The sequence below is a fragment of the Aspergillus terreus genome, genomic scaffold (genome assembly GCF_000149615.1).
Source record: "Aspergillus terreus NIH2624 scaffold_6 genomic scaffold, whole genome shotgun sequence".
In the NCBI taxonomy this organism is placed as follows: Eukaryota; Fungi; Ascomycota; class Eurotiomycetes; order Eurotiales; family Aspergillaceae; genus Aspergillus; species Aspergillus terreus.
Genome location: NT_165929.1, coordinates 174850 through 187989, shown reverse-complemented (window position 1 = coordinate 187989; position 13140 = coordinate 174850). Strand labels below are relative to the sequence as shown.

At 53.3% G+C, this 13140-nt stretch overlaps 5 protein-coding genes across 5 annotated transcripts; 2 read left to right on the top strand and 3 right to left on the bottom strand.

Moving 5' to 3' along the window:
• Window positions 1-292: 292 nt before the first annotated feature.
• ATEG_04316 (L-rhamnonate dehydratase) lies at window positions 293-1711 on the bottom strand (the record flags this gene model as incomplete). Its single annotated transcript, XM_001213494.1, has 3 exons — window positions 293-1263; window positions 1342-1564; window positions 1625-1711. 3 exons carry the CDS (start codon window positions 1709-1711, stop codon window positions 293-295), a joined length of 1281 nt encoding a protein of 426 aa, XP_001213494.1.
• A 685-nt stretch (window positions 1712-2396) lies between these two features.
• On the top strand, window positions 2397-5193 carry ATEG_04315 (putative C6 transcription factor; the record flags this gene model as incomplete). The annotated part of the gene is made up of 4 exons (XM_001213493.1): window positions 2397-2590; window positions 2727-2761; window positions 2991-4356; window positions 4410-5193. The coding sequence occupies 4 exons, from the start codon at window positions 2397-2399 to the stop codon at window positions 5191-5193; spliced, it is 2379 nt and encodes a 792-aa protein (XP_001213493.1).
• A 618-nt stretch (window positions 5194-5811) lies between these two features.
• ATEG_04314 (putative Ste20-like serine/threonine protein kinase) lies at window positions 5812-8000 on the bottom strand (the record flags this gene model as incomplete). The annotated part of the gene is made up of 4 exons (XM_001213492.1): window positions 5812-7418; window positions 7476-7792; window positions 7856-7886; window positions 7949-8000. The coding sequence occupies 4 exons, from the start codon at window positions 7998-8000 to the stop codon at window positions 5812-5814; spliced, it is 2007 nt and encodes a 668-aa protein (XP_001213492.1).
• A 680-nt stretch (window positions 8001-8680) lies between these two features.
• ATEG_04313 (DNA-protein crosslink repair co-factor UBX5) lies at window positions 8681-10328 on the bottom strand (the record flags this gene model as incomplete). Its single annotated transcript, XM_001213491.1, has 2 exons — window positions 8681-9771; window positions 9833-10328. The coding sequence occupies 2 exons, from the start codon at window positions 10326-10328 to the stop codon at window positions 8681-8683; spliced, it is 1587 nt and encodes a 528-aa protein (XP_001213491.1).
• A 664-nt stretch (window positions 10329-10992) lies between these two features.
• ATEG_04312 (AAA family ATPase CDC6) lies at window positions 10993-13012 on the top strand (the record flags this gene model as incomplete). The annotated part of the gene is made up of 2 exons (XM_001213490.1): window positions 10993-11044; window positions 11103-13012. 2 exons carry the CDS (start codon window positions 10993-10995, stop codon window positions 13010-13012), a joined length of 1962 nt encoding a protein of 653 aa, XP_001213490.1.
• Window positions 13013-13140: the final 128 nt, after the last annotated feature.

Here is a 13140-nt window from a genome sequence, read left to right as displayed (position 1 = left end):
CGCAATTGGTGGAGTTTCCCCTCGGCCTCTCGTGCTAATGATGCCCCGAATGGCATTTCCCCGCGCCGCCGTCACTATACGGTCGTCCATTTCTCCGGGCATGTAGATAACGGCTATGGACTGCGATCTCTTCTTGTGAAACGGAAATATTATTCTTTGAATAAGGCATATGCAGATGGAGAGTTCTTGAAATTCTATCATTTATTCGAATAGGAAATGTATACAATATGTACATGCACAACACAATTTCATCAGCCATAAAGGAAAACATCACGATGCAAGGCGGCTAAGTCTACTGAGCGCTGCCGTTAACGCCATGCTCCTTGTCGACAGGGGGCGCCAGGCTCTTCTGGGGAGCCGGGGTGAGAATGGATGCCGCGGGGATCAGGGGAGCATTGGGGTTGAGTTCCAGACCGAACCCGGGCTTGTCCAAGATCGAGACATCGAGGTATCCCTTGGAGGGAATGGGCTCGTTCATGAAAAGGTTTCCAAAGACGGGCTCCACAGTCTTTCCATCGGGCGAGTTAGCCAGGTACTCCTGGAAAGGAGTGTTGGGCTGCGAGACCACAAAATGGTACGAATAAGGTCCGGACGCATGGGGGACCACAGGAATGTCATAGGCAGCCGCCATAGCAGAGACCTTGAGCAGTTCGGTCAGACCACCCACCCACATCACGTCGGGTTGGAGGATGTCGAGGTTGCGGCCTTCGACGAGCTTGCGGAAGCCGTACCGCGAGAACTCGTGCTCTCCAGTAGTGAACTTGACGGTGGGATGGGCTTTCTTGAGGAGAGCGTGGCCGTCAAAGTCATCCGGGCTGAGGCACTCTTCCCACCAGTCGATGTCGATTCCCTCCGCTTCGCAACGCTTGACAAGCTGGATCGTGTACGGGACGTTCAGGGACATATAGCAGTCCACACGCAGGGGGAAGTCGGGGCCAACGCTCTCACGCTGCTTACGGAGGTAAGCGACATTCTTGAGCAGGCCCTCGGTACCCTCGTCGGGACCGTGAGGCAGAGCCACCTTGGCTCCCGAGAAACCCATCGCCTTCGCGGCGGCCGGCTGAGGTCCAGTGCAGTAGAAGTCCAGTCGTGACCGGGTTGCGCCGCCGATGAGCTTGTAGACAGGCTCATTACGAATCTTGCCCACGAGATCCCACAGGGCCAAGTCAATGACGGAAATCACGGCCACCGGAAGACCCTTTCTGCCGTAGAACATCGAGGCACGGTACATTTTCTCGAAGAGGTCGTTAACATCCCGGGGGTCTGTGAAAATGAGGAGGGATGTCAGCATAATTTCATCCCGTTACTCTTTAACCAGAGGCTGTCATGGGAGACCCATACCTGCGCCAGTCAAGAAGCGCTGGAAGTGCTGGTGCACTAGCCAGCAAGCCGGGGGACCACCAAAGCCGGTAGCGAATCCCTTGGTGCCGTCGGTGGCTTCGATCTCAACGCAGAATGAACCCAAAACATTGATACCCCAGGAAGTACGCGAGCCCCGGTATTGTGCCCATTTCGTCATGGGGGTGGAAATGTCGCTGTCAATGAGCCAGTGACCTCCTTTCACCTGTTGATCTGCTTAGCGCATGCGAGCTATGAGAGTCCCGATCGCGCTCTCTGGACTTACATTGTGGTAATCACCGCCAGATCCAACACCGTCAATGATGTAGGACCGCACCTCCTTGATGCGGGGGAAAGGAGCGAGAGAACCCATAGCGACGAGGATGTGTTAGGGTGACGACGGATGAATTGCGAGACAGAAGGAGGGGAGAAGGGGAGAAGGATGAAAGAGAAAAAGGGTTGGTCTAATTTTCGTAAGAACACTCGCGGGGGAAGGGAGATATTTGAACAGCCTGTGATAGCAGAGTCCCTCGGATCCGACTCCGTCTCGGGGCAATACTCCCCCGAGCTCCATCGTGACGGGGGAATTCGCCGTCGTGTAGGCTCCAATCAAACTTTCTCCATTTGGTCTCCTGAATATCTTTTTTCAAGAGAGAATGACCATATATCCTGACAGACTTGGCAGTGCAATGGAGATAGGAAATATTCTAGAAGAGGTAGAAGGTGTAAGGAGGAGGAAGAAGAACAATGGGGAACGTGACTTGTGGAGAAGCAAAGTTGGTGTTTTGCGGGGGTGGATGGCCTCAGGCATGAATCCTTCCCTCCCGGACTTTCTCTTTCTTCCCTTTTCCCCAGATCATTTTATCCCATCCATTCCGTTCATTTCCCTCCTCATCGTCGCTTTTCCTCTTCTCTCTTCTCGTTCTAGATCTTCCGGGTCGAATATTCTCCCCGCTTATCCGATCGGACTTCACACTGTCATCGCGATGATGATGAGCATCGTGCCGATTCCCTGCTGATGGAGCTTGCTTTGCTTTCCCCGACCTCGCTACAGTACAATGCCGAACCCTGTCGCAGCCGTTTCTGCACAGCAGACTCCACCACCACCATTGCCGCCGCCGTCCAGGCCTTTGGGGGATCAGGACAGAGATAACAGTGCTGATGAATCTTGGTCAGCAGCTGATAGCGATAATGATCGCATCAATCAGAATGGCACTCGTGCGCTGAAGCGCAAACGTCCCCTCACTGTATCGTATGTACTGGGTCGTACTTTTGTTGCCCCGAGCTTGACCGAAGTCACTGTCCTCCACCCTAGCTCTACTCCTGTCTCCTGGAACACGCGCACGCTTTCGTACATGGTTTTAGTATCGCTATACTAACAAACCAAGGTGCGAACTCTGTAAGCAGAGAAAAGTGAAGTGTGGTAAGTTACCTCGGCTCATTGCGGCGGATCCGATCAAAGCTCCATCTCACACAAGTAGATCGTGCGCAACCCAGCTGTGGTTGGTGTTCTCGCAATGGCCAACTATGCGAATATAAGGAACGGAAGAAGCCTGGCCTTCGCGCGGGTTACGGCAAAGAATTGGAGCAGCGCCTTGGTATACCTCTCCTTTCGATCTACCCGTAGATTGGCATTGCTGACGTACCATCAGATCGATTGGAAGAAGTCATCCAGACCCAGGCTCGCCTCATTGAGACTCATATACTGCAGAATCCGCCGCGATTGAATCCCGAACTTCCTCAGCCAGCTTCTTATTCATACAGTTCCCCGTCCGAACCTTCTGCCGCCCACGGACCGAGTCCTCGCAATGCATTCTACTTCCAGGAACCGTCCTCCGTCCCAGTTCCTCGTCAATCCGATGCCTCTATCACTAGTCCCTCGGATATCTCCTCTAAAGCCACAATGCATAACAACATCCATGCTGGAATGCATTCAGCTACCCTGTCACAGGTGACAGCTTCAGTACCACATAATGACTATACAGGCAACGAGTCTTCTTTAAAAGTACCGGTCAACTTGTTCTCAAACCAGGAACAGTCTTTCGCAGACCCGGAGCTGGATCTTCCTCCGTATGACTTGCTGTACGCATTAGTCGACTTGTACTTCGAACACATCAACTCATGGTGCCCGATCTTACATCGTCGGACTACTTTGGATACTTTCTTTGGCCCGTCTCCGCTCGAGGAAGCTGACCGCATGGTCCTGTATGCGATCGTCGCGACCACTTTGCGATTTTCCAACGACAGCCGACTGAATGAGCAAAGCCGCAAGCGATATCATGATTCATCGAAACAAAAGGTCCTCCTCTACGGCCTGGAGAACTCGAGCGTAAAGGCACTCCAAGCCTTGGTGGTCCTAGCGCTGGATCTTGTAGGATCGTCCAATGGCCCTCCAGGATGGAAGCTGCTCGCCTTGATCACCCGGTCCGTCGTCCAATTGGGCCTAGCCGTCGAGTCAAAATCGTCCCTTATAACCCCCGTTTATCCATCGATATACACCCTTAGAGCAGTTACTCTCCCCGAACCAGAGTCCTGGGTTGAAGAAGAGGGTAGGCGCCGTCTATTTTGGATGGTTTATCTTTTGGACCGGTATTCCACTATTGCAACCGCGTTCGACTTTGCGTTGGATGACAAGGACATCGACCGCAGGCTCCCATGTAAAGAGGAATTTTTCACGAAGAACCAGCCGGTAGAAACCAGATGGTTTCACCATTCCAGTGATCAAGCTGATTACCTCAACCGCGCCGAGAACGTTGGTTCGTTCGGTCTATATGTGGAAATCCTTGGAGTTCTGTCCCGGATCCACCTGTTTTTGAAACGACCTGTGGATATCGGGGTCCTATCTGATGTTGAGGAATGGCAAGCAACCTACCGCAAGTTAGACGCTGAACTGACGTCCTGGGAGTTTGGCTTACCGACTGACTATGCCTACGAAAACTCGTCTCGTTTGTTCAACGGATCCAAACATAGCAAGAGTCTTCACTGTGACTGGGTGATGCTTCACGCGACCTACCAGACGTGAGTATAATATCCTCTGCATTGATAGGCAGACACTTTCTGATGCTCTCCAGTGCGGTTATCCGACTGCATTCATCGGCTGCATATCCGACGACACGATCACCCATCTTCACCCCGTCGTACAGTGCAAGTCAGCGTTGTTTGCTTGCCGTTGACAACATCTTGTCTATCACTCGGTTTGTTGTGGACAATCATATGCTGGACAAACTCGGTCCCCCGTTCGCATTTACTCTCTGGGTTTCGGCTCGTCTGTTGCTGGTCCACGGTTCAACCATCGCCCACACTGTGAGCCCCGATATTGTCTTTTTTGTCGATACTCTCGCCCAAATGGGAAGGCATTGGAAGGTGGCGGAGCGTTACAGTACGATCCTGCAACGCGTTCTCGACGAATATGGCGAGTACCAGCAATCTGGTGCTGATGATTCCGAGCGAGCTACACCATCGACTGTGAAGATTTTGGCTGACATGCGTCGATGTGCTTTTGATTTGGATTTTCTGATATCCCGACAACCTCGCTCCTCGCCAGCGGGTAGCCAACCAGCCGTCCCAGCGTCGACCATACTGCCACGAAACCTCGCTCCGAACGAATTAGAGTATCTCGATGTGTTTGGCTTCTTCAACGTCCCTCGTGTTCCCGCTACCAGGGCTTCCGACATTGCGACTCTCGACATGAACGAGCCGGTGAACAACCCAATGTCTATCCATGGCCTGACCGAGAGTGGTACTGCCAACGCTGTCGTTGACGGGACTACAGCAAACACGAATGAATTCAATATCACGAACTACTTGATCCCCACACCAGAGACGGATTGGTTATTCCGGTCGTCTGGAGGATAGTATGGGCTGCTCATCGGAGAAGAGGAATCTGTTGGGCACGATGTCTCAACCATCATGCCAGGCACCACCGTGACATATCCATCCATAATCTGGTGTCCTAAGTGAAAGGCCAAGCCATACGCGAACCGCATATGCATACCGAGCACGGGAGTGGACCCGGACTGCAAGGCACCGTCGTCAGGTCTATCTGCATTCCCACACAGGAAACTGCCTGCGAGGCTTTCACCCCAGAAGACGGGCCTGTAGAATTCACAAATTGCTCAGCGGAGCAGTGAAAGTCTTGGAGGTCGACGACGCGCTGGGTCTTGCATGGAAGGCACACAAGCAGACAGAGACAGCTACTGCATGCTGGAGGAATGTCTTTCCTGACAGGACCAGAGGACTAGTGGATGGAATGCTTCTCACATGCTTTGATTATCCTCGAAGCTTCTATGCGATGTACAATACCCTACTCATGTTTCTTTTCAACCTTGTTATGACAGATACCTTGCAAATCTTAACTCCGTAAAAGAACAAAATCGACCCGACTCCCGTACATTTGTCCAGGAATTCCAGCTGTGACAAAGTATTTCAAACCATTTCTTTTGACTGCATTTTATCCGAGATGAGAGAAGACGTCTATGTCTTGACAGAAGGAAGCTCTTCATCAGCGGGCTCAATTCGAACAAGTACCTCTTCCAAGAAGCCCTCTAAGAACGAGGTGACTTCCGCGCCCATTCCGACGGGTGCTTCGTTGTCCCAGCGCTCAATCCGAGAAAACATTCCGCTCACGTCACTGACGAGCGACTCCATCATCTGCTGAACGTAGTCGCGCCGAGACTGCAGCTCCATGGCGTCCGTCCGGCCCGCAGTGGATTCTGCAGCGGCATTGCGCGAAAGGAGCTCTAGACGACGCGCACGACGGCGGATCGCGGCCTTGAGCGCGGGCAGGATGACGCTGTTTAGGGCGGTGACCTCGTTGGTTTGGGGAACCGCGCTTGGGGTCTGTAGGCTGGCGTCAATCCTTCTGTGGAGGTCGCCGAAGCTGGTTCTGTTGCCGGGTGACTGTGCACTGCGTTGAGCCTGGGGCTGTGGCTGAGATGATGTGTAAGTGGGTTTCGGAGGCGGAGCGCGGACGTGTGGCTGGTATGGGGGCCGTGAGTCTGTGGTAGGTCTGGGGGGTTGGGTTGCGAGAGTCTTGGACTGCTGTGCTGAGGCCGATTCCTGGTTGTGGGATGCCTCTACTGCCTTCCTGCGCTCCGGCCCCGGGTGCGATGGTTTGGATGGAGTGGAGTCTGGGGAGTGGTCGAGTTGGAGAAAGGATAAGTCCTGAGCCAAGGCCTGTTGCAGAGCTTTGTCGTACTGGCTACCGGGACTCTCTTTCAATTGTGGAGGTGCCGGTTTCTGAAGGCGAGAGGGTGTCTGGGGTCTGTGTTCTCGAGAAGGTTGTTTGACTGGGGATGGTGGCAATGGGACCTTGGAAGGGGAGGGTGGCTGTTTCGATTCGGCCGGAGGGACGTTTTTGATCTGCGTTGGTTTTGAAGGGCTCAGTGGAGCAGGATAGCTGCTGTTGTTTGGCTCCGAGGCCTTATGCGAATCGTCGCCGAGATCCCAGTCAGCTCCGTCCATACCACGAGTATTCACCTCTGCCTCCTTCATAGGCTTCAGACCGGGTGGACGGCGTGCAGGACGGACGGTGCCGAAATCCCAGAGATCGTCCTCATCTTCCTCAGTTCTAGAGGGAGGCTGAGGTGGTTCTGGAGTCATTTCTTCCTCGTCGGCATTTCTGTTACCATGCGAAAGACTCCAGCGTTCGTAGCGCTCGATCAGTTCGGTCAGATAGGTCGTTTTCTTGGCCCGCTTGATGAACGGATGCTCGAGCAACTCTTTCGCTGACGGTCGCTCTCGAGGGTCGCGGCGTAAACAAAGCTCCACGAAGTTCTTGAATGCCTTGCTATAGTCGCCTTGCAAGGTGGGTGGGGCGTTCTTCGGAATCAAAAACAGCACTTTCATCGGGTGAATATCGGAGTAGGGTGGCTCCCCGTTGGCCAGCTCGATGGCAGTAATACCAAGAGACCAAATGTCCGCCTTGTAGTCATAGCCCGATTGTTTGATCACTTCTGGAGCCATCCAAAACGGCGTTCCAACAAATGTGTTCTTCTTGGTCATTGTCGCGGATAATTGGCTCGAGACTCCAAAATCCGCCAGCTTGACCTGACCATTTGAGGTCAGGAGGATGTTCGCAGCTGTTAGCTGTTAGCACTGTTGGGTCGCGACAGAGTGGGGGAAAATCGAGGGCCTACCTTTGACATCACGGTGCAGTTTCTTGTCGCTGTGCAAGTAGTCTAAGCCTTTGAGCAACTCCCGCAGAATGATCATGATATATTCTTCTGGGATGAGGCCTGGACGCATCAAATCGGAGCAACTACCCCCGGAGCAGAATTCCATGATGATCCATAGACTTGAGCCTTTCAGGAATGAGCCATGGTATCTTGTGACGTACGGGGAATTGAGTTCCGATAAGATGGCGATTTCCTGGATAATGTCATCGACCTCATCTTCAGCGTTTTCCACATCGATGATCTTGATGGCGACGGAGGCACCAGTGCGCTTATCGACGCTGGAGATCTGTTAGACACCACTCTGAAAACGGTGCATAAAGCGGAGTGGGAGGATGAGGTACCCTTTGTAAACACGGCCAAAGCTTCCACCACCTATGATATCAATGTTAGCGGGTGTATGGATTGTATGTGCTCGAGGCCTGCGTGGAACATACCGATGCAATTTTGCTTCATGTAAAGCGTCTCCGGATCGACGAGGCCCTCCATTGTGAATTTTCACAGCGTCCAGCAAGCGATCTCCAGGTGGTTCTGTAACGATTCCCACTTTGGTTCATTAGTTCAGAGAAAAGTATGTCATGGAATGTACATCGTCATGTTGGGAAAGTCGTGCGATGGATCGGATTGAAGAAGATGACGGAGACGGTGGTGTACAAAGCCCACCGTCATGGTCGTGAGACAGTGGATACGGGGATTAAGCGTGATAGTTGATCATCGGAGATAAACATACCGAACCGCCCGCGAGAAGGCGAGGAGGGGAGGATGGGATCCTAGATCGAGCGCAATTGACGATGAGACATGAGAAGAAAAAAGAGAGGTGCAAGGGAGGACGAGAGAGGAGAGAAGAAGACGCCGGGACTAGCTACTCCACCAGCCGCTGGAGTGTTTTGGCCCTTGCATCGAGGGAGAAGCGGAAGATGTACACTCAGCTCAGCTCAGGAACCGCCGGCGCTCATTGGGACCTGCGGGGTTGATTCTGCCGGGCGGTTGCATCGGCGGTGAGGCGATCGAGTTGTACATCATCGATAGTTAGATTATTAACCAGGTTGAGCATGCGCTAGTCATCAATTGATCAAGGTTAGAAGATCTAATATCCATCTAATAACGTAAACATCCCTCTCCAGATATCCTCATGATTCATGCGGTGGTGCGGATCTTCCAAGCACCCCCTAATCCTCCATATATCCGATCATCACCGTCCCATTCTTCAGGCCTGCATCCTCCACGCTGGTGTCCAGAGAATCGATCAGGTTGCGACCCATAGCATTGAGCTCGAATTCCACGCCCGCTTTGTCTGGCAACGGCGGGTCAGCTTTGAGCCACTCGTAGATGCGTCGAACAGGATCAGTGAGAGCAAACCGGCGGATAACTCGACCGGACGGGTGTCGGAATTGGATACGTGTAGTCGTTGCTGGGTCGGCAGGAGGCTCGGTGTGGGGTTGGTCGGCAGGAATCGATTGGAATACGGACACCCGGGGGTCTGCTTCTTCACTCTGATCGGCTTCACCCATGCTGACATCCCCCGTGTCAGCGGCCTTTCCCTTGCCCTTCACATCTTCCATGCTCCGGGTCAGCTCGTCGGGGTCTTCCATCTTCTGGGGCTGTCCGGCTCCATCACCAAGGCTGTTCCTCATCGCCATCTCCAGCATCTCTTCTTCCGTCATAGCATCGATACTCTTTTCCTTTTTCTCGGGTTTTCGCTTCGCGACGGGGTTCCGCACGTTATGTTTCAGGCTGTAACGATCAAGGAACTCGTGCAACTGCATCAGAAAATCGGCAGCCTTGATCACTGGCGGCCCAGACCAAACCTTCATCTGCTCTCCGGTACGGGGGTCCACAATGGCGATGTGAGGGTAGTTGTCCGAAACGTCGCTGGCCGGGAAATAGTACTGCAGATAAGGCGACGCCCGCGGATCGTCCTTGGAATATTGCAGGAAGACGAAATGCTCTTTGACTGTGTCCCTCACCCCGGGATCTTTCCACAGGTCCCTGTTCAACACTTGGCAATCGAAGACGGAGGGGTCTTGGACATTGACCAACAGCCACTTCTCGTTGTCACGGCCTTCCTCCCGGGCCAGGTCCCACGGAAGCCTGGACATGATCTCAAAGGGGGGTCGATACATCTCGGCAAGCATGTTTGACTTATTTGACGCCTCGGATGCACCTCCCGTAGCCGCTGCAAGTCTTTCCCGATGAGACGCCTCGTCGTCTCCCGTCCATATCGAGGCGGAGTCTCTCTGGTTGAATATTCCAGGCCGACCTAAGGGAAGCGGAAAGGTTAGCTTACCGCCAAATCAAAAAGTTAAGCAGGGGAAGCTTACCTCCACGCTGTGAGCGGGCTCGTAATTGTCCCAGGATACTGGCATGCATATCGTCATCGAAATCGGCTTCGGGCCCAACTAAAGTCTCTGTTGTGCGGGCCATCGGCGCTCGCACATCGTCTTCCCCGCCGCCCCCGCTACCTCCGCCACCGTACATCTCCTCTTGAAGACGGCGAGCCATCGCCGCGTCATCTTCAAATGTCGACGCATGGGTTGACCGGTTTCGAGGTGTGGATCGAGATTCGTCAACAGCAAGGTCATCGTCGGAGTCAACGTGGATGACCCCAGACTCATCCTGGTGTCCAGTGGAGTGGGAAGGCGGTTGCGGGGCAGAATGCGATGTTGGAGCTTCTTGTGTGAGAGGCGCACCATCATTTTCGAAGTAAAGCTGCATGGCTTGCTCGATATTGAAGTCCGCTAGCTGAAGGTACTGAGTAGCCAGCTCCGGGGTAGAACCGGTGATCTCAGTAAACTGAGCCACCACATCGGTATCCATGGCGGGCAACGGTTATCGGAGAGCACACTGGAGATGTGGGAGGGGCTCGGACAAAGGTGAATGAGAGGGGAAATCGTAATGATAGAGGGTAAGATGGGGCCGTAGGATTTAAGGCATTGACAGAAGCTGATGCAAACAGCTGCAAACTGCAGGAAGAAATTGCGGCTCTGGTCAAGAGAAGTGTGATAAGTTGTATGTACGGAGCCGCGTCGGCATGGATAATAAAGAGCAGGAGTAGCCACAGAGCGAAGAAGGGTTTCAGAGTGAGTCGCTGGTCAGTGGAACAGTGAGCGGCCTTCAGGTGGCATCGCAGTGACGCATTTGCTCCGGGGAGAATCTGATTCTCCGCCGGTGACAGCTGACTAAGTCTTATGCACAAAGCATGACTGATCAGGTGACTTTCGGCAGAGATGCCTAATCAGTCACCATCAGACGCGACGCGACACCTCGACGCGTCGTTGCGTGAAACCCCATTTTACCAGGTTGGGAAAAGGTACATACTCTCAAGTCCCCGATCCCTTCACCTCAGTCCCGGAGAGAGAAAGTACCTGGCCCTCTCGGAAATACATACACCTCGTCCACACCTTCCTCATCTTTTAATTTCTCTTTCCGTCGTATTCAATTCCGATTTACTCGACCGCACTTGCCAAAGTTGCCTCCAAGCATGACAGTTTCGGTCCTCGGCAAGCGCCAACGCGGCTCAATTGACACAGAAGGTATTCTATCGTCTCTCACCTTCCGTATATTCTAGACATTCTGACACGCCTATTTCAGCTCCGTCGTTGCCTTTGCGCAGTGCAAGCAAGCGCTGCACGCGAACCCCCCGGATTTTGCAAGAGCTCTCCGAACCGACCGTCTCCTCCACTCGCCCACTGCGGTCGAACGCAAGCCGGACAAGGAGTGGCAGTATCTTCCACCATGAGAACGAGAACAATGGCAGTACTCGGAAGTCACCGTCCAATGAAAATGATCGCCCCAAGCATACAACGCAACACGAAGAGCCGCCTTCTCCAGTCAAGATCAACACTCATTTCCGTGCCTCCAAATCTGCCCAGCCCCGGCCCTCGGAAGAGACCTATGGCGATGAGAACTCCAAGCCAGTTGAGATCAAGACTCCTTCCAAATCTCGATATCGTGATGCGATCGACTCTACCCCTGTCACTCCCAAGCACCGCGTCCAGGTTGGCGGGAAGTCGTTGACTCCTCGTACTCCTCGACAAACCTCTACACCGACGACTACGTCGACTACGACTCAAACAATTTACACCAATGCGCGACAGCTATTCGCACGTGGTGCAAGCTCGGGTCGCATTGTCGGTCGGGATGCAGAACGCGAAAAGCTTCTCTCCTTTCTACAGGATGGTGTGGAGTCGCGGAAGGGAGGTTGTTTGTACGTTAGTGGTCCTCCGGGTACCGGTAAAAGTGCAATGGTTCAGGAGGTGTGCGGTGAGATGGATCTGAGCTCGGTCAAAGTCGCCCATGTGAACTGTGCGAGTATGCGGCTGGCCAGGGATGTGTACAGCAAACTTGTTGAAGAACTCTGTGATGACAGCCAGGTATTCAAGAAGAGCGAGGCAGAGAGACTGAGAGGTCTTTTTGTCCCAAAGGACAAGCGGGATGATATGTTTTTGGTCACGTTGGACGAAATTGACCATCTGCTTACTTCCGACGCTGAAGTTCTCCAGACTTTGTTTGAATGGTCGTTGCAGGGCCAGTCAAAGCTTCTGCTGGTTGGTATCGCCAATGCTCTCGATCTGACGGATCGTTCTCTCCCACAACTTAAGGCAAAGAACCTCAAGCCCCGCTTGCTTCCGTTCTTGCCGTACAACGCCAACCAGATCGCCAGCGTTATCATCAACCGCCTTCGTTCCCTCATCCCTGCGGGTCAAGCCGAAGACCCCAATTTCGTGCCATTTGTGCAGCCGGCAGCCATCCAGCTGTGCTCGAAGAAAGTCGCAGCTCAGACGGGTGATCTACGGAAGGCCTTTGAGCTTGTCAAGAGCGCGATCGATCTGGTCGAGCAGGAGACTTTACAGAAACTCGAAAAGCAGAATGCGGAGCAGGGTAGCCCTTCGAAGACTATCCTAGTCGAGAACAACAATCTTTCATCCCCTTCTCGATCTATGCAGAGTCTTACTTTGGCTTATACCGTTCTGACTGCACCCCGCGCCAGCATTGCCCACATCGCACGCATCACCTCTGCAGCTTTTGGTCAGGGCACGGTCCAGCGGCTTCAGGGTCTCAACCTCCAGCAGAAGGCAGCGATTTGCGCGTTGATCGCGCTTGATCGTAAGCGACGTGACGGGGAATTCCCGCCGACTCCGTCTAAGACGAAGCACATGCCTCCGACGGTCAAACAGATTTTCGACACATACTGTACCCTCTGTCGCAAGGACAATATTCTTCACCCTCTCACTGCCACGGAATTCCGAGATGTCCTGAGCAATTTGGAGACGCTTGGCCTTGTCGGTGAATACCAGGGACGAGGCCGAGGTGGCACTGTTGCTGGTGGATCGAACTTGAGACGTAGCCCTTCCAAGTCTGCTATTGGGGCCTTGACTCCCAGCAGGGCGATGGATGAGCAGGGTCTTGTCTGCTTCGTTTCCCAGAGGGAGATCGAAAGTCAGATTGCGGGCCCCGGAGAAGGCATTCTTCGAAGATTACTCATGGGCCAAGGCCTGTGATTCTCCCACAATACATGCAATTTCTCACATTGGATGGCGTTTTCTTTTTTGGGTAACAAAGCATTCTTATCTCAGGGCGTTGGTTATAAGCGGAACATCTTGGCCAGCGTCGCCTCAATAGCATTTGT